The sequence below is a fragment of the Stegodyphus dumicola genome, chromosome 7 (genome assembly GCF_044657685.1).
Source record: "Stegodyphus dumicola isolate Sdum_Otavi_A_Nest chromosome 7, ASM4465768v1".
NCBI lineage: Eukaryota > Metazoa > Arthropoda > Arachnida > Araneae > Eresidae > Stegodyphus > Stegodyphus dumicola.
The window spans coordinates 38,678,961-38,703,471 of NC_140774.1; the positions used below are offsets into that span (position 1 = coordinate 38,678,961).

Consider the following 24,511-nt stretch of genomic DNA (forward strand, 5'->3'; position numbering starts at 1 on the left):
GAGCTGCAGGAGAAAGCACACTCTCGCAAATACTTGTACATTTTGTTCTACCATAAGAAATCATTTTGGCCAAAGAAGAATCTGGAAATAGAGTGTTTCCTGGCTATTAAGAGTGTGATGGTGCTTAACCCTATGATAGACTGAAGTAATTTCAATTGCTGATATATTGTCCTGTTCCTCGGAAGATTTTTCACGAAAAAGCTCGAAACCGCTTGCGATGATTCTCTATTCAATATCAGCTTAAGTATTCTGAGTTAAATAGAAAGGAAACGAGTTCGAAGTGTGCTTTTCTTACTTCACGAGCGCGGAGGTGGCTAGTTAGAAATTGAAGAACCACGCGTTTCGGCTTGTGTGCTTGCCTCGGCAAAATTGTTAATCTTTCAACGTAATATTCAGAGTTTGCTGAATTAGCAGCGGTATTGTAAAACGTGGTGAGGTTAGTTACGTTTAGAGAGCCTCGTAGTTAGTTACTTGTTAGTATCTCTTTTTAGTTTCTTATTTTTATTTTACCGCCGGGTCAGTGTAGTTTGTGAGCATCAAGAGCACGCAATTGTAATTTCTAAAGTTGAATAAAAAGGGACTTAAACCCTTCTCAAGACTGTCTAATTTCCAGTTTCAGCAGTCACCACTTTGTTGCGTGCAGGTTGGAGGCGCGCAACTTTACAGCCTTTTCTCACTCATTACAGTTGAGTGTGGAAGGAATGTATTAAAAATGTAGTTCCATAGTAAAAAAAGGAATGTAGTTCCATAGTGCATGGAAGAAAGCTTTTGTCGTTCTGATGGCTAGGACAGAAAAAGACCAAAAGAATCCCTCCAACCACTGAATCTATTTCACATACAGTGTGTGTGTGTGAGACTTGTTTGAAAATGTTAAATTGGTGCCTAGTACATTATGTGGAGCAACATAATTTTGTCTTTTCAGAGTGATTTCTGTGAAGGTAAAAGACCTATTGATAATATGGTCCCTTTGGAATCTTCGATTTGTAAAGCTTTTATTAAAAGAAACTGTATGCCCCCAATTTTTAAACATAAAAAATGCATATGATTAAGCATGAAGATACAGCAGTTTTGGTGACCTTAATGCCAGTGGCTTATGCTATAACCTACTAGTTTTCATATAAAAAAAAAAAAAAATACATTTCAAGTAAAGGTATGTTTACAACATTGGGAATATGCAGAATTTGCCTATGATTTTGAAAACTACATGTTTCAGATGAAGAGTGAAAAATGACCTGCAGCATTTCTTCTGTAGGAGATTAAAAACAACGAAATGCAAATGTTTTATAACGGTGAATACAATGTCTCAGCAAGATGACTAAGCTCAGTCGGTAGCCTCGTGGGCCATCTGCCGATTAGAGGTGGGTCAAACACAGTCTGTTGCAGTGGAAGCATTAGGAGTTTCTTAAAGTGTCGTTTTCAGACTATGAAAATGGTTTTTAGAAACTAAAAATGTTCATCAAAAATCAGGACAAAGTTGTTCACCTGCAACAACACAAAATGAGGATTTGTATTTAATACCAACAGCCAAAAGAAACCACACTATGAATGCAACTTTCTTGCAACAGCACTTTCAGGGGCTACGAGTACCAGAGTTTTGTCTCGAACTGTTTGAAACAGACTTTACTATCTTGGTTTATATGCTCGCAGAACTGTGGCCTGTGTTTCGTTGACACAGGGCCACCATGCTACCTGCAGAAGGTGGGCACAAGAGCATCTCAACTGGGGATGTGTTGAGTGGAGCAATATGCTCTTCGTGAGTTCCACTTTAGTGTACAACTTGGCAATAGGTGTGTTCTCATCTGGAGAGAACCTGGTACAAGGAATACTGCATTTGTGCATGAAAGTGTCCGATTTAACAGAATGATGGTCTAGGCCAGTGTTTCTATAAATGGCTGCACCGACCTGCATATTAATCATGAATGGAGCAGTAATGGCTTAGTGATACAGGGGTGAGATCCTCAGATGTTTTGCGGTGCTTTGCAGTGCAGTAATCGAGGATAAATTCATTCTTATGGATGATACCTCCAGGCTACATTGTGCACAGCTGGTAGAGCCCTTGGCACCTAAATATTGCATATATGCATTTGCTATGGCAATGCTCATACTTAGCATTGCCATAGCAAAGCTCATTGCCATAGCTCATACTTAGCATTGCCATAGCAAAATCCGGAAAAGGGAAAAAAGATTCTGGGAGAAGGAAAAAAAGTTTTTTTTTCGGTCACAGGTAAAAAAAAAAACTCTGCCTCCTTAATCTCGTTTAAAAGTATTTTTTGAGCTGCAGGAGAAAGCACACTCTCGCAAATACTTGTACATTTTGTTCTACCATAAGAAATCATTTTGGCCAAAGAAGAATCTGGAAATAGAGTGTTTCCTGGCTATTAAGAGTGTGATGGTGCTTAACCCTATGATAGACTGAAGTAATTTCAATTGCTGATATATTGTCCTGTTCCTCGGAAGATTTTTCACGAAAAAGCTCGAAACCGCTTGCGATGATTCTCTATTCAATATTAACAACTGTTGTTTCTTGCTTTGGAATTGTACAGTTAAAGCTCTAACATCCTCGTGTTATTGCTATTAACCCTGCAATGGAGGAGCCGGTGTTCAGAGTATGCCAATGCCATCTTTTGGGCTGTAATTTTTAGACAACCTCTTCCTGAGCTTTCTCCCTTCCTCTAGCCTCCTAGAAACATTCCGTGAGTGCAATGCATCTGGTATTTCTGGTCAGTCTGGTTTTCGCCTTCCTTCCGAAAGCAGTTATTGTGAACATGTCGCATAGGTGAACGCAGTATGCCGCTCCTCCAAGTATGTACAGAAAGAATATTGTACCTCCTGAAGATTATTTGCAAGTTTTAGAAGAAGTCTCAGTTGATGAAGACTCCGACAATTTGGATAACGCATCTGATATCGATGAATCAGAAGTCATCGAACATTCTGATCATGAAAGTGACTCAGAAATTGAGGGAAATGTTTCTAAACATCCTCATTTTCCTTCCTCAAATGATGTTTCCCCAACAAATGACGATTTTAGTGATGTTGAAAATGACATGAGAGATTTAAAATATGAGGACTTTTTTGTAAAAACGATTTACAAAAAGAAGAAAGTTGGAGGAAAGTTCCTGAAAGAAGCAAAGGAAACTTATAAGTGGAATAAGTTCCTCTCAAGAGCAAATTCGCTAGAATGCCTTGGAAAAATTTGATAAAAAAAATATGCCCAAGTGCCGAAACTTGTGCCCGATATAAATGACGAACTTTCTGATTTCCAGAAAATCTTAAATACAAATATGATTGATGCTATCGTACAATATTCAAATATTTATCTGAAATGTAACAAGACTGTAGATGATCTCCAAAACATCTCAAAGAGAAGCATGTATGGTTCTAATAGAGCAGAAATGTTGGCCTTTTTAGGAATTTTATTCTTGGGGTGCAAAAAAATGTCAAAGCTCAATTTTGGAGGAAGCATGAGCAAAAGACAGTACTGCAATTGAAATTTTGCAAGGAGTCATGGATCTCAAGCGATTCAGAAACCTGTGTGCTGCTATTAGATTCGAGGATAAAGGCAGAAGGTACATGGGAAGAAAAACTGATAACCTTGGCTGCACTAAGAGCATTTTTTTCAATCTTTCGATCAGAGCTGTCAAAACCAGGTGATGAACTCTCAATCGACGAGAAGTTGGAACCCTTTCACGAGAGATGCTCTTTTATTCAATTCATCCCCAACAAGCTCGCAAAGTACGGTCTGAAAATTTTTGCAGTTGTTGACTCACGAACGTTTTATACATTGAAGCTTGAAATTTACTGTGGCAATCAAACTCCAGGACCTTACGAGGATTCTAATTCAAGTATTGACATTGTCAAAAGGCTAATTGGTGCGTACGAAGGTTCCAAACGTAACCTGACGACTGATAATTGGTATACAAGCTACCTGCTAGCTCAATATCTTTTTACCAAAGGCATAACACTTGTGGTCACGCTGAAAAAAATAAAAAGGAAATTCCAAATGAATTTCAGCCATCATTGAAGAGAAGTCGGCAATTCACTGTTTGGTTTTCAAAATGATATGACAATTGTTTCATGTGCAACGAAAAAATAAGTGTGTAATACTGCTCAGTACTTTACACGATGATGACAAAATTGACCAGGAAACGAATAAACCTCAAATAATCCTGGATTATAACAAATGTAAAGGTGGAATTGACACCGTATACCAACTTTGAAGTAATTTCACTGTTGCCCAAAAAACCAAGAGGTGGACAATGGCGATATTTTTTGCACTGCTAAACTAAGCGGGCATAAATTCGCAAGTGCTCTTGAACTTCGCCAAACCTGATGTAACCATCAAGTTTAGAAGATATTTTTTGAAAACTCTAGTTACATCTTTGATGAAACCACGTCTTCAGAATCGTCTGAAAATGCCATTTCTCCTGTCACATTCCAAAGCTATTATTAGAAGGCTGGTAACAACAGAAGCGGACAAGACGGCCGAAAGGGACGAGGAACCACCTGCAAAAAAAGATCAAAGAACGCTGCGCTAAATGCGGTAGAATGAATAATAATTACACTACCATAAAATGGTTCGAGTGTTTTAAGTTTACCTGCAAAAATCATCTGGGCAAGACAGTACAACTTTGCAAAACCTGCTGCAGTGAACAGGAACAATCTGAAGAGGATTAAAGTAGCAAAAGCTTTTCAATTTTTTCATTTGTGAAATTTATTTACTGAACTTTTCTTTTCAGAATATTTATAATTTGTAAATTTAATTTATGATTTTATAATTTTCATACAGAAAGTAATGCAGAATACTATTTAACTTTAAACTACATTTCAAGTGCATTCCACTTTTTGAATTAATTAAAAATTCGTAGTTTCCATCTTTACTGCTTTTTTTCCTGTTTTTCTTCTTCTTCTATCATTTTTACTATGACAAATCACCTTATTAATGCCATGTCTAAGATTAAATAGTTTCAAACACGAAGCAGAGGCTCGAAAAACGACCTGGTGTACTTCATACTCCGCCCCTCTAAAATTGTACCATACGCCAGCCCCTCCAGCTGAGGGTTAACCGTTTTCGGACATATTTTACATTCTGTGTTAAAGTTGTCTCTCTTCATAAGCTAATCAAATTGAGTTAACCACTTGTCTTGAAACGACGTCGAATATTTTGTCTTTTTTTGTTGCACTTGTTCATTTGCAGAATCAGAATCATTTTTCCCACTAGACAGTAGTATGAAAGCATTTAAATAATTTCAAAATATGCACTTGTTTGTGGATAGCTAGCTAATTGCAGACTAAATGAAAGAACGGATTGAAAATGAGCGAGTGAGAGGAGATGAGGGCGCTTGCACGAGATACGCCAGCATGAAACTGCTATTTATCCCTCAAGGCGCTTACTCACCGCTCACCGTAGATCACTGCTGCAAAGAATATGTATTGACATAGACGTTCTTTGGCTGCTGTGCACGGTTGTATGATTTTCGATGCTTTCAACCATTTCGTCCATGCACATTGTGTCATTATTTTCGAGAAGCTTGATATTCCGGCAGAGTAATATTTATTTTAAATTCCTTCCGGGAGCCAGGAGATTTTAATTTCCATGACTCAATTCTGGGAGAGGTGGAAACCCTACTGATACTCTGTGATATAGATAAGACGATTGTGTTAATGGCTGTTGTAATTAAGGGTTATAATGCAACAACTGAATTAGGTCTACCGAATTTTTTTTAATTTAATTTAAATGGACCTGAATTAATGTTATTGCTATTTCGTACTGAACATGAAAATTTTAATCCACAACTTAATTTTTTAAAGTATTTTGATGTAAAACAAACTAATTAAAATGGTGAATTTTTTTCCATAGTTATTTGTTTTATTGAAATATGTTAACGAATTTTGTTTCTAGGATAGGCTTGATTCATTGAGAGTGCTGAGAACCTATGGTATTCATATGAATATGTATGAATTAATTTTTATATTATTAAGTATTATGCAAATCTTGCTGATTTTGACATAACTAAATAAATTCATCACACTTTAAATAATGATTTAAACTGCTTTAGTATTCTTTCCACCAAAAAATTTTTAACATTAGTGAAAACTTGGGGAAAAATTAGGTATATTATGATTCCTGATTCTGAAATAAACATCTATAACATTCTTTCAAAATTATTTTCTTGCAAGTCACAAAATAACTTCTATTATTCTTGTATAAAATGTATTAGAGAACAACAGATGTAAAGGAGCACATCAGTTTTAAAATCAAAAAGAATTCCAGTCTAAAATATTTTATACTACCATTAATTTAAGGTAATTTCTCCATGCATTTTGAGATACTTGACGCAAGTCTCTTTTTCATAGAGTTGTTGCAAATGAATTATTTTTGTAAATTACATTTTTAACTTGATTAAGTATGTGGCTAAAAGGAACAGCTGAAGTAGTTCATTTTTTAAAACTCGGTGACTTTAAAATAAAATTGGCAAAACTTCTGTAAAGAATATTGAATTAAATTAGTACAGTCAAAAGTCGTTAACCCGGACTCGTCGGGACTTCGGCGATTCCGGATTATCGATTTTTCCGGATTATAGATCATCAGTTTAAATCTGGTAAGATGGCATGCAGAAATTATAAAATTAAAAATATGAAAACGTAATTTATGAAATAAAGAACAATTATGATCTAAAGGGTATCAAAATTTACAAAAAAAAAAAAAAAAAGAGATTTATAGTTATTTTTTTACTTTATTGAACATTTCTTTCAATGTAAGTTGTTTAAGTTGCTTTGTTTTTTATGTGATAATACTTTCTCTTTAATTGTATAAACAGACATAATTTCTTGTTCAGTTACAAAGTTCCGCTGTTCAAGTCCTATAATTGCTGTGTCGAGAATACTGACTAATTTGTCAATCGAAATTCTTTCATTTTCGAAGAAAGTGACCTCTGTGTCACTTTCTTCGCTGTATACTTGCCAACCTATGACAGTCAAAAATCAGGAGATTTTTCACAATGTTAAAAAGACTTAAAATGATAAAAAGGTGCTACTTTGGTAGACGGTTGCACGGATTTTGGCCATTTTTTTGGGGGGGGGCGAGCGATACGACTTATGGTAAATCCATTGCTAGACATGTTATTTATGGTAACCGATACTTTGTTGTCATTTTATTTACAAAATAATGCGTTTTATTATGCATAAATTCCGTGTTTTAAATTTTATTTATGACTTCTAAATAATAAAAATGAATTTAATTTTGCATTTTTATTTTAAATAAAAATTTTATTGTTTATGATATTTTATCGAATTTTATGTTGTGAATGATGTAATAAATGACGTCACATTATTTTAAAAGTAATTGGTCTTAATATCTATAAATTTAATCTAATGTTTTAAACATTATTTACGGCTGTTAAATATTAAAATACAATTTAATTTTGCATTTTTTAATATGATTTTATTATGAATGATTATTTAAATAATTTTAATTCTATGTTTAATAATTAGCTAGTAAGTTTTAATAATTAGCTATGCTATATTAAAGCCTGTCGAATGTCCTTCTAAAGTGGGGACAGAAAGTAAACTGCACAATTTCTGAAGACTCTGGATTAAAAAAAGAAACAACACTTGGATACAGTTTTGAATTGGTATTATTGCTTCCATCCGTAGAGAGGCAGAACGGAGCTGTTTTAATGCAATCAATAACTGAAGATTTATTTTTCAAACCTATTTCTTTAACAATTGAACCTGTTTTGGTCCTTGCACTTGAGTATTTCTTAGCGATTTCACTATCGGGAAACATTTTTCTAAATAAAGCTGCAGCGTGATCCGATGCATTCAGTGGCAAGTTGTGCTCCAGTAAAAAGGCCTGACATTCTGCATTAATCACTTTTTGGTCTTTTGTTTCCGAAGAAAAATTTAATTTTTCGTTTTCTTCAAAACAACTCATGTTGTCCTTGTGTTTTTGTGTACGCACATGTTTGAGAACATCTGCCCATCCACCATGTGAAATCGAAAACGACAGATGGTACACATCGCAAATTTATTACATTTCCTTGAGGAAATAATGGAAGGAAAGTCAACTGTGTACGATTTTTGAAACGTGCACGAGTATTTCACCTTTCTCGCAGACATAACAAAAGATGATAATTTCTAAAACTATTTCCTAAACGCATGTGTACTCACACAACTCAGGAAAAGATGAACGAAATAACATCCAAATAACGGCCAACGGCCTTGAGCTTGCCTTGTGCTCATTGGCTAATATATGCCAGATGACACGCAGTAGAGCTCGTTGCCCCATTGGAGAACTGGACAACGACGTTTCTGGATACGTATGCTGTTACTCACAAAGCAGAAATTCTCATCTGATTCACAAAGTTTTGTTTTAGATATAACCTAGAAAAAATTCAGTTGCTTTCAGACGTCCAAAATCACTTTTTTTTTTTTTTTTTTTGTTTATATAACGAAGTATTAAGCCAAGTTCCATAAAAATCGTGAGAAATATTAAGAATAAGAAAAAGTCGGGAGAAATATATTGTAAATCGGGTTGGCGGGAGAGCGGTCGAAAATTAGGAGTCTCCCGCTAAATCGGGAGAGTTGGGTCGGAAGCGAATTATAATGCTGAGGAATTTGATTTAAATCATGTCAAAGACGGAGTACATCGAGATGAAATACTACATTTAGTAAGGAATTATAAGCCAAATAAAATAAAAACATCTGCCCTGAAGATGAGGATAGTGCTGACAGATCAACTTCCAGTTCATTGCGCGCCGTGACATTTCCCCCCCCACACACACACACACGCAGAGCAGCGTGAAATTGATAAACAGATTTAGGAATGATTAGATAAACAAATCCATTATCCTTTATCCATTTTTTGCAGCAATTCCACTTTTTGTTTAATGGACTTCGAGACTTATGCTAGTATGAAACATACTTTCACTTTGTGGATAATTTACATATTAGTAAGTATATATCAGAAATTCTATTTGACATAATCGAAAGTTCAAGCTTTCTTTTATAAAATTGTTCTGACAGTCTGCAAAAAATAATAAGCCGGATCAAATTCGAAGATTAAGGAACAACGCAATCTGCAACATTAACTGAAATAGATAATTAGAGAATTTTAGCTTAGCTTATACCGTCTGTTATACATTAAACGCGCATTCGTAAACATATTTTGATACACACAATTTTATATACACAATGAGAGCTCCAGTCAATTAAAAATTACGAAGTAAATCTTAAACACTTAAGCATGATTTAATTCACAATAATAAAAGAAGGCATTATCTTTGTTGTTGTGAAGCTAAGTTTCTCTAGATTGGCAACAAATCCACTATTCTGCTGTTTCAAATGTAAACAAGCAATGGCCGCCATAAAAAAAATTATTAGGCTTAGCGACATTTAAACAACTTTAAAATTGTTGATAATTCTAAAACTATTACATACAGATTTACTAAAGGCATAAAAAAACTTAACTGGAAGATAAGAACAACATAATTCAATCATTTTTAAAGCAAAAAATGTACAATTTGCAAACATAAGAGTAAAGAAACTGAGATCACTGAGCCGGGTAACAGAGTGGATATATATGTATATAAATATATTTATATACGTTTGGTGTGGTCGATTGCAACCAAAATACGAGGTGTACATCTACATGTTATAGCAGTCTTATATACAAAATTTCAATGTTCTGAGGCTACTTGTTTTAGAGTTATACGTACATACTTTCATGCAGACGCCATGAAAAATTCTCTTCAGAATTCATTTTAAAGCAGTTTTATAATTTTTTGGAGGAAAAGATTCTTTTATTCTGTCTTTACGTACAGATACCAAGCAAAAACATCGTTAAATTGCATTCGATAGCGGTCAAAATTGATACTTTTGTTGAAATATACTGCCCGAAACTTTTCGCGATTACAATACTTCCTTTTTACTTTGAACCAGGAAGTAAAAATAGTGAAAAAAATGTCAAGATCAACTCTACATATTTTCTAAACACATTTTATACCCAATTTTCAAGAAATACGTTCTCTTCACACACAGTGTGATCAATCAGTAGAACTGCATCAAGACACAGCAAGCATCAACACATCAAAATCTACTGTTTATTTCTTGGAAAAAATGGAACAAGAAAGGGAATCAAGGCCACAACCTTCACTCAGTTTTCTACTAAATCTCCTGATCTGTCACCAATGCATTTTTGCACTTTTGGACTTTTAAAAAGCGAGTTGTCCAAATTTCAACCTACGACCTCCTTAGACTTTGGAAAGTTGTTTGTGAGCAATGGGATAAAATAAGTCTTTCGATACAATACATTTACTGTCCTTGAAATTAGTGTAGAAAGATAGTAAAGAATGAAGGTTATGAAATGGAACATTTAAAACATAAAAATTACAGGTAAAATATTTCTGTAATTATAATGAAAATCGTCTAAAAATGTCTAAACTGCCTCTGTACACCCCCCCCTAAAAGGACTGTTCATATCTTCAGAGCCTAGACTTGATAAGGCCCTAAGCTATTTGAGACACGGGGCCCTTTATCAGTCTGTTATATATTTTAATATTCTTTATACTATACTTTAATTTTGGGAGGGCTTCAAGAAAGTGAGGGCCCTAAACTATAGCTTGTGTAGCTTATATGTAAATCCGACTCTGCATATCTTAGTAACACAAGTCTTAAGTTTGACCAAATCTAGCATGATATGCCATCAATTTTATTATTTTATAAATACTATTTTTACTGAACACAAGTAGCCATTGTTTAGCCCTGAAAAACAGAATATCTTTTCATTTTCATCATCATTACTATTTTTCACTTGCTAAAGATTGTCTTCTTCTGGCTGCAGTCATAACTTACAAAACATTTCTTCAGTATCACATGAGGAACAATTATAGTGCAACTGTTATGGTTAAGTAACTGCCTTATGTATCTTCACATCTAGAACAGGAAGACTGTTGTACTGCAGAAGAAACAGATTTCCAAAATTTATGATAAAAGATTTTTCTTCAATCAAAGCTCAAACCTGAGCTACAAATATGACCAGTAACCCAACCAACTCCCTTACAAGTACAATGAATGAATGACTGATAAAATCCTCACATTTAAATTCTGCATAATGCCTATGGAAGGTCTGAGAATATGCACTACAAATTATCAGTTGTTTCCTTGTCATATATTCCAAATGCATATCATAATGCATTTGGAACATATGTAAAGGTTCAGAACTTCTTTACATATGTTCCAAATGCAGTTTAATTCTAAGCATTAAAGCTCCTTCACACTTTATATTAAAATACAGATAATCTTGATAAATATCAAGATATTTAAGTAAGAAAATTATGCTTTTTAGTATGTGAATGCACTCTTGAGAAATTCCATTTTCGGAAGTATAATTTTTTGTTATTTTCAACCAATAAGTATACAGTTTGAAATTTCAACCGAAAGACTATAAAATATTTATTCCAATTAAAACTTTATCATAAATTTAATGTGGGAGAATTTGTTTACATATAATAATATATATATAATATGTACAGTCAAAAGTCGTTAATTCGGACACCCATAATCCGGAATGATCTATAATCCGGACCTCAAAGGTACAAACTTTCTGCACATGCGTCGCGTAAGACCTTTACGGCTGCGAATATGCGTGTGCGTTTTTATGCCTTTAGTAAATCTGTATCAATAGTTTTAGAATTATCAACAATTTTAAAGTTGTTTAAATGTCGCTAAGCCTAATAATTTTTTTGATGGCGGCCATTGCTTGTTTACATTTGAAACAGCAGAATAGTGGATTTGTTGCCAATCTAGAGAAACTTAGCTTCACAACAACAAAGATAATACCTTCATTTGTTATTGCGAATTAAATCATGCTTAATCCTTTCTGGAATTTTTTCGAGGAAATAAGTGTTTAAGATTTACTTCGTAATTTTTAATACAGATATTTTGAGTTTTTATGCATTTTTGCCTTGTCGCAAAGTGAGAACTGAATTAATTGAATGAGAAATACTCAATTTTCTTTGAAAAACTGTTTCTTTTTTGTTTTGTTTACTTAATTTCTTTTATACATCATTCTAGCTTTATTATAGTATTTAAATAGAACATGTGGCAACAATTAGATAATTCTTTAAATGATATAGATTTTGTGCATTCTGAGTTATATGTCTGAATAATTACAAATGCGCCTTGGTTCGTACGAAACTGCACTCTTCACAATAACTTAAAAATTAAACCCACGGATTCTGAAATTCTAAAAGCTTCTCGTAACTTTTTTATGAAATGTGACAATCATCCTAAGAATATCATCAAAAAACTAGGAAATTATGATTTCACAGTTGAACAACGCCAAAAGAGGCCCCGCACTATTCACCATAATAGTCGGTGGTAATGTATATATTTTCGTTTTCTTCTTATTTAGCCAAGATTTTACTTCATTTTCTTTACATATTCATTACTTATCAAATTACAATGCGCTATGGACTTTGTTCCTGCCAAAGCAGGTAGACTTTGTATGTAAATAGTTTTTACGCTTGTGAAACATTTCAATGTACTGCAAATTGTGTTTTTCATCATTTCACTTTCCAATTATTGCTTATCAGAAGAATAATTTTTATGAAATTTTAAAAATGCCTTACAATACATCCTACAAGAGATGGCACAATGAGAGCTCCAGTCAACTAAAATGCTTTTCATCCCTACTAATAGATGGCGCCACATGAGCGCCTTATTTGTTCAAGTTTACTTATTCTACGGGCAGTGGCACAGGAGACTCCATCGCTAGTAATCTCTTGAGTTCTAGCACAGCATGTGCACAAGTACTTCCATATTATTGGATACATCTTACTTGATTCCTCAAGCATTTAAAAGTCAAGTATAATATATTGGTAAAGGCAGTTAATGGTCGATTGCCTCTTACTAAGTGATAAGACATAGTTATAATATGAACGAAATATAATACTGTTAAGTGAGCCTAGTGCCAGAGTGTCTCATGGTAAACAAATAGAGGGAATTTTAAAGAATGCATTTATTCTATTGTGGTTTATCCGCTGCCGGCAATGTAGAGTTAATTCAATCCAATAAGTTTAAATGAAATGCTTCAACATCTACTCAGCAGAAAACGAGAAAAAATGAGGTTCTGAATTGGAAAAACAAGGATATATGTTTGATGAATACAGTCCATAATAACTGGACGATTGATGTTGGAACACCGAAAAGAACTGTAAAAAAACCAATAATTGTAAGATTACAACAACAAAATGGGAGGAGTGGACTGCCTGGAACAGATGTTATCAAATTGTCCTGCAGTTAGAAATAAGCAGAGATGATATTATTTTTCCGTTAAGCTTTATTTCCTTATAATTTTACTTAATATTCATTGACATTCATCCACTACGAAAGTTATGTATGGGAAGTTATGATGTACAGAGAAAACAACATTACACGCTACCGAAAAACAAAACAGACGGCCGTCGGGGGAGGGGGATTTTCGCGGACAGGAGAGGACCGCAAAAGGGTTAATCAGGATCATTTTCATAAAATATCAAATTTTGCCTTCGTTGCTAAATACCAGTGCCTTTTCGGAGAATCATTATACTGAGGCGATTATTCTTTGATACTGTTTATGTGACTAAGTCAGGAAACTAGATCTTAAATAATAACAGTATTTTAAATGAGTATGGTATTTTAAATGTATATCCTGTTTAATGCATGTATTATGCTGTGTCTAATGTTGTGTAATGTGGAAAATATCTTAGAAATTTAATGAAAACATTGTAAGCATCGAAAAGCTAAAATATTGCTAAAAAGCTAGCATATTAGTTTTGTTTAAAAAAATGTATTGAAGTTGCATTTTGCTTTTTCAGACTTTCAAACATCCTGAAATTTAATATTGTAACTGTCAAGGAAAAGTGGAATTCTAATTTTAAATATAATTGAAAATATTAAAGTTTTAGAGCTTTTAATTTGAAAAGATTAATCTCTAAATTTCTTTTCAGCATTTTTAAGTGAACACTTATGTTTAATTTAATCTTAAAATAATCAGTGCAAACAAAATTTGTATATTAGTTGACTTAAAAGATATGTCACTTTTGCTTATGGCAACGATTCTCAACTGGTGGTATGCAATAGAAAAATAGGTGGTACACACACACACGCAAAATAAATAAATAAATAAAGTATTTTTAACTATTAAATTAAAAAATCTCGTGGAAAAAAAAGAACAATTGATAGAAATTTTCTGCGATCGAACTCTAACTGAAGATTTCAAAAATAACACGCTTTGAACTGAACTGAAAAAAAAAATTAAAGCCATTTCAATGAAAGCTATTAAATTTTTATTCCCTTTTTGAACAACCTATTTGTGTGAACAAGGATTTTTTTTCCATGTTATGTTAAAAAAAAAAAAAAAAAAAAAATACGGAACAAAATTAAAAGTGGACCCTAATTTACGGTTAAAGTTAAGTGAAAAAAATTTATCTCTCTTAAACACGTCCAAATTTCACATAAATTTTAGAATTAAAGTATTATAACTTAAATTTTGATGATTAAAATGGTAACTAATTTTTAATATAATATTTTTCATATGTGCATGTTTAAATACAAATAGCCACTAGATTGTGCAAATGGAAAACTATTTTTGTTTAGTATAGTTCAGATTTTGTTTAATATATTCAGAAATTGAAAAATAATCATTGTAAAATGTAGTGTTGCTACTAAAGCTCTTCAATTTTTATTTAGATGCTTCATGTTAGTCAAAAGGTTGAGAACCACTGGCTTATGATACAACTTTCATTCAGAATATTAAAGAATATCACTAGAGTGAAGAAAACCACATTTACCTAAATTATCAGTGCAGTAATATAAAACTAAATAAAATTTAATTTTTCGGAAAAGTTTGAATACTTTTTTATTTCCCATTAATACAAAGTAATTAAACGCGAAAAGTTAGCTTTCTTCAGTAGAAATTTCGTTTTAGGGTATGCCATCCCCCTTTTATAGTTGGTTTATATACCTGGACATCATGTCTTTTTATGCATTTATTAGTTTATATTAATTCATTTTATCGTATAAAAAGCATTTTATGATGTAAACGCGTGTGTTCTTTATCGCAATTGATGTTATTTTAAATCTCGTTCGTAGCTTTCGTCATTTCATTCTGGAATAATGATCTTTGGTCCCCCAGAAAAATTTCTCTTCATGTTTGTCCTGGCTTTCTTTCATTCCCGAAATGCGATAGAGTCGCGAATCGGGGAACTTCCCCTTTAATTTTATTCTCCATCCTGTCTTTTTAATTTTTTTCTTTTTTTGGTTATTTCCTATACGTGGGGTCGCCAGATGGTTTTCTGCTGGCAGCTGTTCTTTCATATGGGCCTCTCTCTTCGGTGTTGTGTGTAAAGTTTTAGATGCTTGCTTGTTTGCGGCTGAAAAAATAACATAAAAGAATTTATAATTACTCATTTTATAATTTTTGTCGAGAGAAGTATTGCTAGAAATAATGGATCTGAGGTAATTTAATTTATACTTTATTTGTAAAAGTTTTAGCGGCTAAAATTGATCATTGCTTATTTGATGTGATTCCCGAGCTATTTTGAAAATAATTCGATTTCTATAATTATTCTACAAAGTCCAGCTTGTGGATTTTATTAAATAGTATTTAATTCTTTTAATAATAAGTTTGTCTTAAATTATGAGGTAGTTTTGTGATCAAATTAAATTTAAAAATTTAAGATGGTTAAAACTGAAAATAATTTCATTAATTTAAAAATGTAATGCATGTCTTGGTTTTACTGAATAAAATAGTATATATCTGTTATTACTTGTATTAATTATGACATGCTGGGTTAATGATAAGATGAATTAATAATGCATCTCAGAGTTTAGAGCTTTTTCCAAACATATTTTATTTTTGTAGATTTATTTTTAATCATATGCATTGCAAAGCTATACTGAATTGTGAGACCTTTTCAATTTATGTTGTATTATATATTTTAATCTCCTCTAGTATACTTTTTTGTTGGAAGAAATTTGAGGCTTATTCATGAATGAATGCTAGAAGTAAGATATTAATTTAAATACTTAACCCCTTAGTCATCACACCCATCTCTTATATGGGCAGCCAGTTCGAATAACTTTTGTTACTCTGTTATCTCATGCGGGCTGTGCTTTTGCAATAAAAGGTAATGAGAATTCCAAATTTTGTCATGCCCATTATCAGTTCTATTTACAAAGTAGATGGCAGCAGAGTACTTGTAATATGACTAAATAGCAGTATTGTGTAGATTTAGAAAAATTTTGTCATAGAAGATCATTTTGTTCCTCTGAATCTTTGCTGACCAATGAACTTAATTATTTGAGAGCAGTTGCAATTTACCGTGGATTTTCTCCCGTGATTATTGATAAAGCGGTTAAAAAATTTTTGGATTCCCATCAAATAAGACATTCCACTGCTAGAAATAATATTAATGACCTTGTTGTGCTTCCATTTTATCCTTCTGTTAGCGATAAAATTGCACAGATTCTCCAGAAATTCAATTTTCAAGTCGGTTTCTCCCCTATTAAAAAAAATTCATCCTTCGATTCTAAAAGATTGCGTTTCTGTCTTGAATTCTTGGGGAATTTATAGTATATCGTGTCAGTGTGGTTTAAGATATATTGGCCAAACAAAAAGAGCGTTGAAGTTTCGTATCAAGGAACATGAATCTTATGTCAGAAAAGGTGAAATTAACAAGTCTTCAATAGCATATCATAGTTGGACATTTAATCATAATTTTGACTTTGGGTCTGCAAAAATTATCCAAAAGGCTTCTTCCATAGGTGTATTGGATTTTCTTGAGGCTTTTTATATTCACAAAGATATTTAGCATGTTTAGTTAATGATTTGAAGTCCAATCCAGTTCTTCCTAATGCCTTTAAAAATTCTACTTTCTTAATTCAGTTATTTTTGCCGATAGATGGCGTTACCTCCTCGCGTTCGGTACTACCAGAGGGTATAAAAATCCGTTCAGTGGTTGCTTTCCATTATTCGAAGTTCAGATTTTGAGCGTGATGGTGCAGTTGCCCTTCGCTCCCTATTTTTAACTTCGCTAATTTTTCTTGTCCTTTGTGTTACATGTTTGATCAGATAGCCTGGCTCAGTAAAAGTAGGCGGCCAGTGTAACTCTGATTAAAAATCTAGTTATAACCATGTGCAGTGCTGATAAGGACCACGTGTTTCTGAGACTCCTTTCCCTTTATTTTTCTTCTTTCTAGGTATTTCTTTCTCCTGATGAGGAGAGATCTTTAGCTGCCCTCGAAATCGATTGAGTGTTTCAATATACTTACGCTAAATACAAGGTTGTTTTTACGATTTTGATTAGATGTTTTGAAAGGATGCAGTTTCAGTGCTCATCATTTTTTCATGTTTAATATTTATAAAATGAGTAGCTCAAGTGAACAAGAGTATTTGTCTTGAAGATTTGGGTGTCTTTTTTTTTTCAGATGCTTTTGATTCTGAAGTATCAGAATTTGAAAAGAGTTTTAATAATGATGATCAGGGCTGTATAGTGTAATAGGGAAAATGACTGACTCCGACGCCTGGAATTTTATGGTTTGTGTATTTAATTACGGCAAAGCACACTAGGGCTATCTGCCTAAGGGAAGGGATGCCTTTGTGGAGGACTTTCTAAGGAAAACTGGCTCGTATACACGTTACACATGGGGAAAACGACGAAAACAGCCATGCAGCCAACCCAGTTCGCGTGATTCGAACCTCGGACCGAACTACCAGTGTTCGGCGACTTTACTGCTCGGCCGCTGGTGGGGCCGGAATTTTAATGACTCCGACTCCCTCATATATATATATATATGTAAACATATATACATGGGTTACAGCTTATTTTTTTAATATAAAAGAAGTAATAGGTGCTGCAGGAAAAAAAATTGATGGCATAGCAAATTATTTATATTAATTAGCATTTATTATGAAATGGAAAAATTGGCATTAGTTATTTCTAAGAAATGGTATAGCTTCAGTAAAATTTTCTTTGTTGGAGGGCCATAGATCCAATTTGATAAACTTCAGAGCTGAGGAGTCTTTCCACACTAACTTGAGTCGGAGGAAGAGCTCTTACTGTTAGGGCTACTTCTTTTAACTTTTCAGGATAGATTTTTATAACTTCTAAAAGAGGTGTCTTGCAAGTGCAATCATATTTCTCTATTTCTTTATAGGCCATGTAGAAATCTTGTTTGTATTTTTTCATTTTTATATTTAAAGACTTGTTTTTTATTTGCTTTGCCTTAGCCTTTTCAATATTATCCAAAAATATTTCTCAAAATCTAATTGATCAAGGGAAAAGGATGATAGAGACTCACTTGCAATGTCTGCAGTTTGACTGTCATGATTCGAATTTTCCAATTGTTCTGAGAATAATTTCATTCTTAATGAAAGTTCATAGATGACTTTCTTTGCCTTTTTAATTTGTTCATCATCCAAGAAAATTCGGTGTTTTGGATCTCCATATATTGAACCCAGCAAGATCTCATTGTCTAGCAAACTAATTTCTCTTTTTTCATTGAAGAAGTGATTCCTTCTACAATAAACCCTCCATTTCAGAAAGAACAAACATCCCATTCCCGCCTCCTGTCAATTCTTCAGATTGTAGCTTTTTTGTGGCCATATATATGGTATAGAAAGAAGAGTTTCCAATTCTGCAAGATCATCCCACAGTCTTTCTGTTAGTAAAAGTTTTTAGTTCTAAAAACCTCTTTATCATCAAATATGTACTTCCGTATTGCATTGCTTGATCAATAATTTCTCCTTTTCCTGCTCGCTAAGAATGGCATCAATTTTAGGAGTTCTTGCTGCTATTTCTGCTTACCTAAATTTACCACTGAAATGAAGTAGCTAAATGAATCAGTTTAATCATTAATGGCAAATATCACATCCATCCTCCTCCCTTATATTTATTTATTAATAGGTCAATAAAATAGAAAATAATTATTAATTAATGTATGCAGTCCATCTATAAAAATAATAACTCAGCTTGTCATTAATTTTTTTCAATTTATTTTAATTTCATTTCAAATTCAAACTGCCCTCGGAGTCAAGAGTCGACCTGTTTTTAGTGACTCCAGCTCTGACTTCAACCCAAAATCTGCCCGACTCCGACTGCACAGCCCTGATGATGATGATCCTGTGCAACATTTACTAGTGCTGCAATGGAACGAAATTATGCTGGCTGCCTCAGATATTTGTCATATAATCAATATTGTGAATTCAAAAAATACCTGCGTATTCTGAACAATGATTCTATGATACAGAAAATCATTGTAACCCAAAACTTCACAAAATTTAGCCTATGTGTGAGCATTTGAGTAAAGTATATCAAATAACAATTAATCCTTAAAGAGCTATTACCAATAGATGAAACTTTGATGTTGTTCAAGGGACGTTTATCTTGGGTCCAGTATAATATACCCTTGAATAAAGCAAAATTTGGTATCAAAACATGCATGCTAAGCGAATCTAGTACTGGTTATGTATGGTCATTTATTATGTATACTAGGAAATTATTTAAACCTAAATTCCAATCTATCTCGGTACTTTCACAAGTTGTTATGACTTTGATGCCATTAGTGAAACAAGACTACTGCATCACCTTAGAGAGTTATTATACTTCACTAGAATTAGCTGATATCCCTTTGACTTATCAAACAGATGTGTTTGGAATTGTTAGACAAAACAAAAAGGATTTACCTTTAGCATTTAAAAATAGAAACTTAAAATCTGATGAAGTTATATCATTTAGATGTGAAAAATTCCTCCCTTTGAAATATAAGGACAAAATAGGAAGTGACAATGTTATCATTTTGTGATTCTAAAACTGTTGAGGTAATCACAAAGAGTGAAAAATTGAAAACAATGGGAGGTGTGAACCTTGTAGATCAATACCTTTCTAGTTAACATGTAACCAGAAATAGTGGAAAAAATATAAAAAAATATATTGTTTCACTTTTTTTTTTTTTTTTTTAAGACCAAACTGTTTTCAATGTTTTTCAAGTTTATAAAAAGAAGGTTAGAAAAAATTCACAAAGTTTAAACTGGGTTTAGTCAATGAAATAATTGATAAGTATAATACTTTTATCCATTTTTTAAATGAGGATGCCCATCAAATGAAGTGTTACAAAGTCGTTATTTGAACACTATTTTTTTTGGAACTTATGTCATATACAGAGAAAAAAGAAAACCCTGCGTGAGAATGTAAATGGAAAATTAATTAGGAGAGAAACGAGATATTAATTTAAAGATTTTAATGTAGGACTCTACATACCATGTTTCAAACATTAGCACACACCTAGAAAAATTAAATTTTTAAAAAAAGTATTATAGATAATAGCAGCTTCGCTGCCAGCCTTCGTCTGACTTTTAAATGTACCGGAAAAATGGCTGAAGGGAACACCAAATGTTAAATTTAAAAACTGCATAGAATTTTACTCTGCAGAACAACTTCGTTAAAAAAAGTTATTACGTATAACAAAATTATGGTGAAATAAGCAATATCCTTTAATACGAATATTAATTATCCTAATAAATAAATTAACCAACTTCCCTTTGCAAAATCTTAGGAACTCAAATGGTATAAAGGAGGTTAAGAACTTTCTTTCCTAAAACAAATCACTCAAAACTTTTCAATATCTTCAAAACAGTGAAATGAGCAATAAATAACATAAAAGAATACAAAAAACAAAAAATTCTGAAATGCAAAGTATAATTAATGATATTTTATCTTGTGTTTTCAAGAGGAAAAAAATACAATGAAATAAGCTATATCCCTTAAAAGAAAATATTAATTATCCTAATAAAAAAATTAACCAACTTTCCGTTGAAGAAAAAAAATCATGCAAAACTTTTCAATCTCTCTCTCTCTATATATAAAAATGACAATGAAATATGCCAATCTCTTAAAAATAATGACATAAGAAATATGATGAAAAATTGTTGCCAAACCTATATTTCTAAAAGAATGAAACTATTCAAAATGATGCTATTTCATCAGAAATCTATCAGCAACAATAAGAAAAGAAAATTGTTGCCAAAATCACGAGTAAAGATGCGAAAAGTGTACTCGGAAGCTTAATTTAAAATTTTTTTAAAAAGTATATTATCATTTTTCCAAAATTCTTTTCATAAAAGCAGTCGCAAGGATGAAAGTTTAACGTGTCCAAAAATCAAAGAAAAATAAACTGTACATTTTTAAAAATAAACTTTTTTAGAAAAAATCCCATTGAAAAGGTGTTAAGCTCCATTTCTTAAATAAATTCGTATTTAATCAATTTATTGAAACACAGAATTTATTTTAAGTTCGTAAAATAGCTAAGTGCCTACGTTTCATGACAATGTGAAAATGGAGTGTGTAGAGTAAAATCTTGCTTTCCTATAGTCCATTACATCTCAAAATGACGCGATTTTGTCACAAAACATAAAATAAAAAAAAATCTAATTCGAATTTTAAAAAAAAAAAATTGCTTTGAGGTGCACTGGCTCTTGTCAAGATGCACCTATATACCAAATTTCGTAGCCGTGGGTCTATTAGCTTACGCTCAGCACGAAGAAAAGACACACACACACACAGACTCTTTCTTTTATTATATGTAGAGATTACTAATGTTGCATAAAAGCATCATAATTTCAGATAACAATGTCCATTATGTAAAGTGTACATAACTTTTCTTTCTCCAAAAATTACATATACTTCTTAAATTCCTGCGCTGAAACTTTTCCGTTAAACTTAGGTGTGTAAATAAAAGCCAGATATAAGGTAATTTAATAAAAAAAATTATATATTTAAAAAACCTTTAAATTTAAGGAAAAATAGTGTTATTTGTATGTATTTTTAATTTTAGTAACTTTAAAAACATCTAAAAATATTGTTCAGTCATCAGCATAAAAAAAATTAGATGATTTTGAGCAAATTTTGTCAGAATTGTGCAATAAGTGAGGGGGTTAATACATTTTTAGACAAATGATAATTGTATAGTTAATTTTTTATCAGTGCAATGTGATTAAGTTTTCATAAATGATTTCATAAGTGCATGGTTTCATAAATTATAACATTTTCTGTATAATAGCACAATTTCAACCATGTACAAAGGATTCTCGACTTCCACTGAATCGTCTGCGTATTTTGTTACCCTTTAGTGGAGGCCATTCAGCTTTCCTAAAACAAAGTTTTATGACTGAAATAACGTGATTAGTGCATGAATTACTATAATTTAATGAAGTTAAGTATTATATATATATATATATATATATGCAATTGAAAAATTAATGTGAAAAAATATTTTCCTTATTTTTGTTTATCTTTTGCAGGCATAAGCAGTCTCATTGGGACTTTCGCAGATATTCAAGCACGGCTTCTTTCAGTTTGCCTATTTCAAACTACCCTGGCTATGGGCTGTTTGTTCATGAAGACTGGATCCTGAGATTTAACAGAAGGCACCAAGTTCTGGGCCGTCCAATAAAAGCATCAGCATCGAAACCAAAACAAAGATTCTGGATCTACAGACCTCTGCCTGTATCTGTATTGCCTCAGCTGTGCTCCACAGTTCATTCATTTTATGCCAATTATTCGCAAGTGGTTTTCCCCCCTTATTGGCCAATGAACATGGGGCAGAAAGCTTCAGGTGGTATCAAGACTGTCTCAATATCCAGAGTTTCATCGGCAACCATACATAGGCCAATGGCTAAAGAACTAGCCATCAATCCTGATTTACAAAGGCCTGGTCGCCTAGATGTGCTCTTGGATATGCCTCCAGCAAGTCGAGAACAGCAGTTAAAACATGCTTGGAATCCTGATGACCGTTCTTTAAATATATTTGTCAAAGAAGATGACAAATTAACTTTTCACCGACATCCAGTTGCTCAGAGTACTGACTGTATAAGAGGTAAAGTAGGATACACAAGAGGTCTCCATGCATGGGAAATTCATTGGAACATGAGACAAAGAGGAACTCATGCAGTTGTGGGAGTTTCAACTCGCGATGCTCCCTTGCATTCTGTAGGTTATCAATCTCTTGTCGGAAGCAATGCCGAATCATGGGGATGGGATTTGGGTCGAAACAAACTTTATCACGATGTAAAAAATAATCCTGGTGTTACTTATCCTAGCCTTTTAAATTCAGATGAACCTTTTGTTGTTCCTGACAGTTTACTTGTAGTTTTGGACATGGATGAAGGTACTTTATCCTTTGTTGTTGATGGACAATATTTAGGTGTAGCATTCCGTGGCTTAAAAGGAAAGAAGTTGTATCCTGTAGTTAGTGCAGTATGGGGACACTGCGAAATTACAATTAAATATTTTGGTGGACTTGATCGTAAGTATTTTGGTTTCATGTTTTATGCATATGATTGGAAGTTATTAACGAGATTTTTTGTCACTTGTTAAATATTAGCATATAATTTAAAATATTTTGCTTTCTTTCTTTCCTTAATAATATAAATGTTATCTTAATAAATGTAAGTTTTTTAAAATGGAGACTAAAATAAGTAAATATACAAATTTAGCTGATAAAGGCTGTTTAAATGCAGGTCTTCAATGACAGATCCAAAAACCTGTGCTGCTCAGAGGGTTAAAAGAGTTGATTGTTTTTTTCTTTTTTTATGTTTAAAAACTCTCTCTTTTATGAAATGTAAGTTTTTTAAAATGGAGACTAAAATAAGTAAATATACAAATTTAGCTGGTAAAGGCTGTTTAAATACAGGTCTTCAATGACAGATCCAAAAACCTGTGCTGCTCAGAGGGTTAAAAGAGTTGATTTTTTTTTTTTTTTTTCTCTTTTTTTTTTTTTTTTTTTTTTTTTTTATGTTTAAAAAAATCTCTCTTTTATGTTTATACTGTTAAGTTCTATTTCTGGCTACAGTTTTTATGTTTCTACTTTATGAAATCTTTATATTGCCTATTTCTCTTGTTCGTTAGTATATTTAGAGTTTAATCAAATCAAAATGAAGAATTTTGGCTTGTATATTAGAGCTTTGTACTGAAATGTTTGATAAAAGTCTTTCACAGTGGGAAGTGTTCATACTGAACCTGTTTCCCATTTGATATTTTTGCCATCATACTGATTTGCTCATTGGTTTTATGAGTTATCAAAGCTCAGGATTTGTTGCTTATGGATTGAAGAGTTGGATTGGGTAAATATTGTATGTAACGAGCATGAGAAAACTCATACCTTTCTCTCCATTAACTTAGTCCTTTACGTGATTTGGGTGGTGGATCATTTGCTTGTATCAAATTGTTTCTGCCCATTGACCACTCTATAAAATAAGACAGAAGCACAAAATGCTATGGATTTTATAATCCGTATCTCCATCAGTCACAAAAAAATTAATAAGCAGAGATAATTTTTTGACAACTGTTATAAAAATTAAACATTCTTTTCTTATTTCTGACTGTGAGAGAAGGATGTAAAAACAATCATACTTTGTCCTGAAAGTTAAAAAATCCTTTGATAGGTTATTTTCACCTGACAATTTATTCACAAA

The 24,511-nt window shown here is 32.6% G+C and overlaps 1 protein-coding gene across 1 annotated transcript in view; it reads left to right on the forward strand.

The window, feature by feature from the left end:
* The first annotated feature begins 15,349 nt into the window (after positions 1-15,349).
* Positions 15,350-24,511, forward strand: part of gus (splA/ryanodine receptor domain and SOCS box containing gustavus) — a 32,933-nt gene continuing 23,771 nt past the window's right edge. The window contains exons 1-2 of the mRNA XM_035378021.2: positions 15,350-15,498; positions 22,340-23,343. Of these exons, the coding sequence (XP_035233912.1) occupies positions 15,488-15,498; positions 22,340-23,343 (1,015 nt within the window). The 5' untranslated portion in view covers positions 15,350-15,487. The remainder of the gene's footprint in view (positions 15,499-22,339; positions 23,344-24,511) is intronic.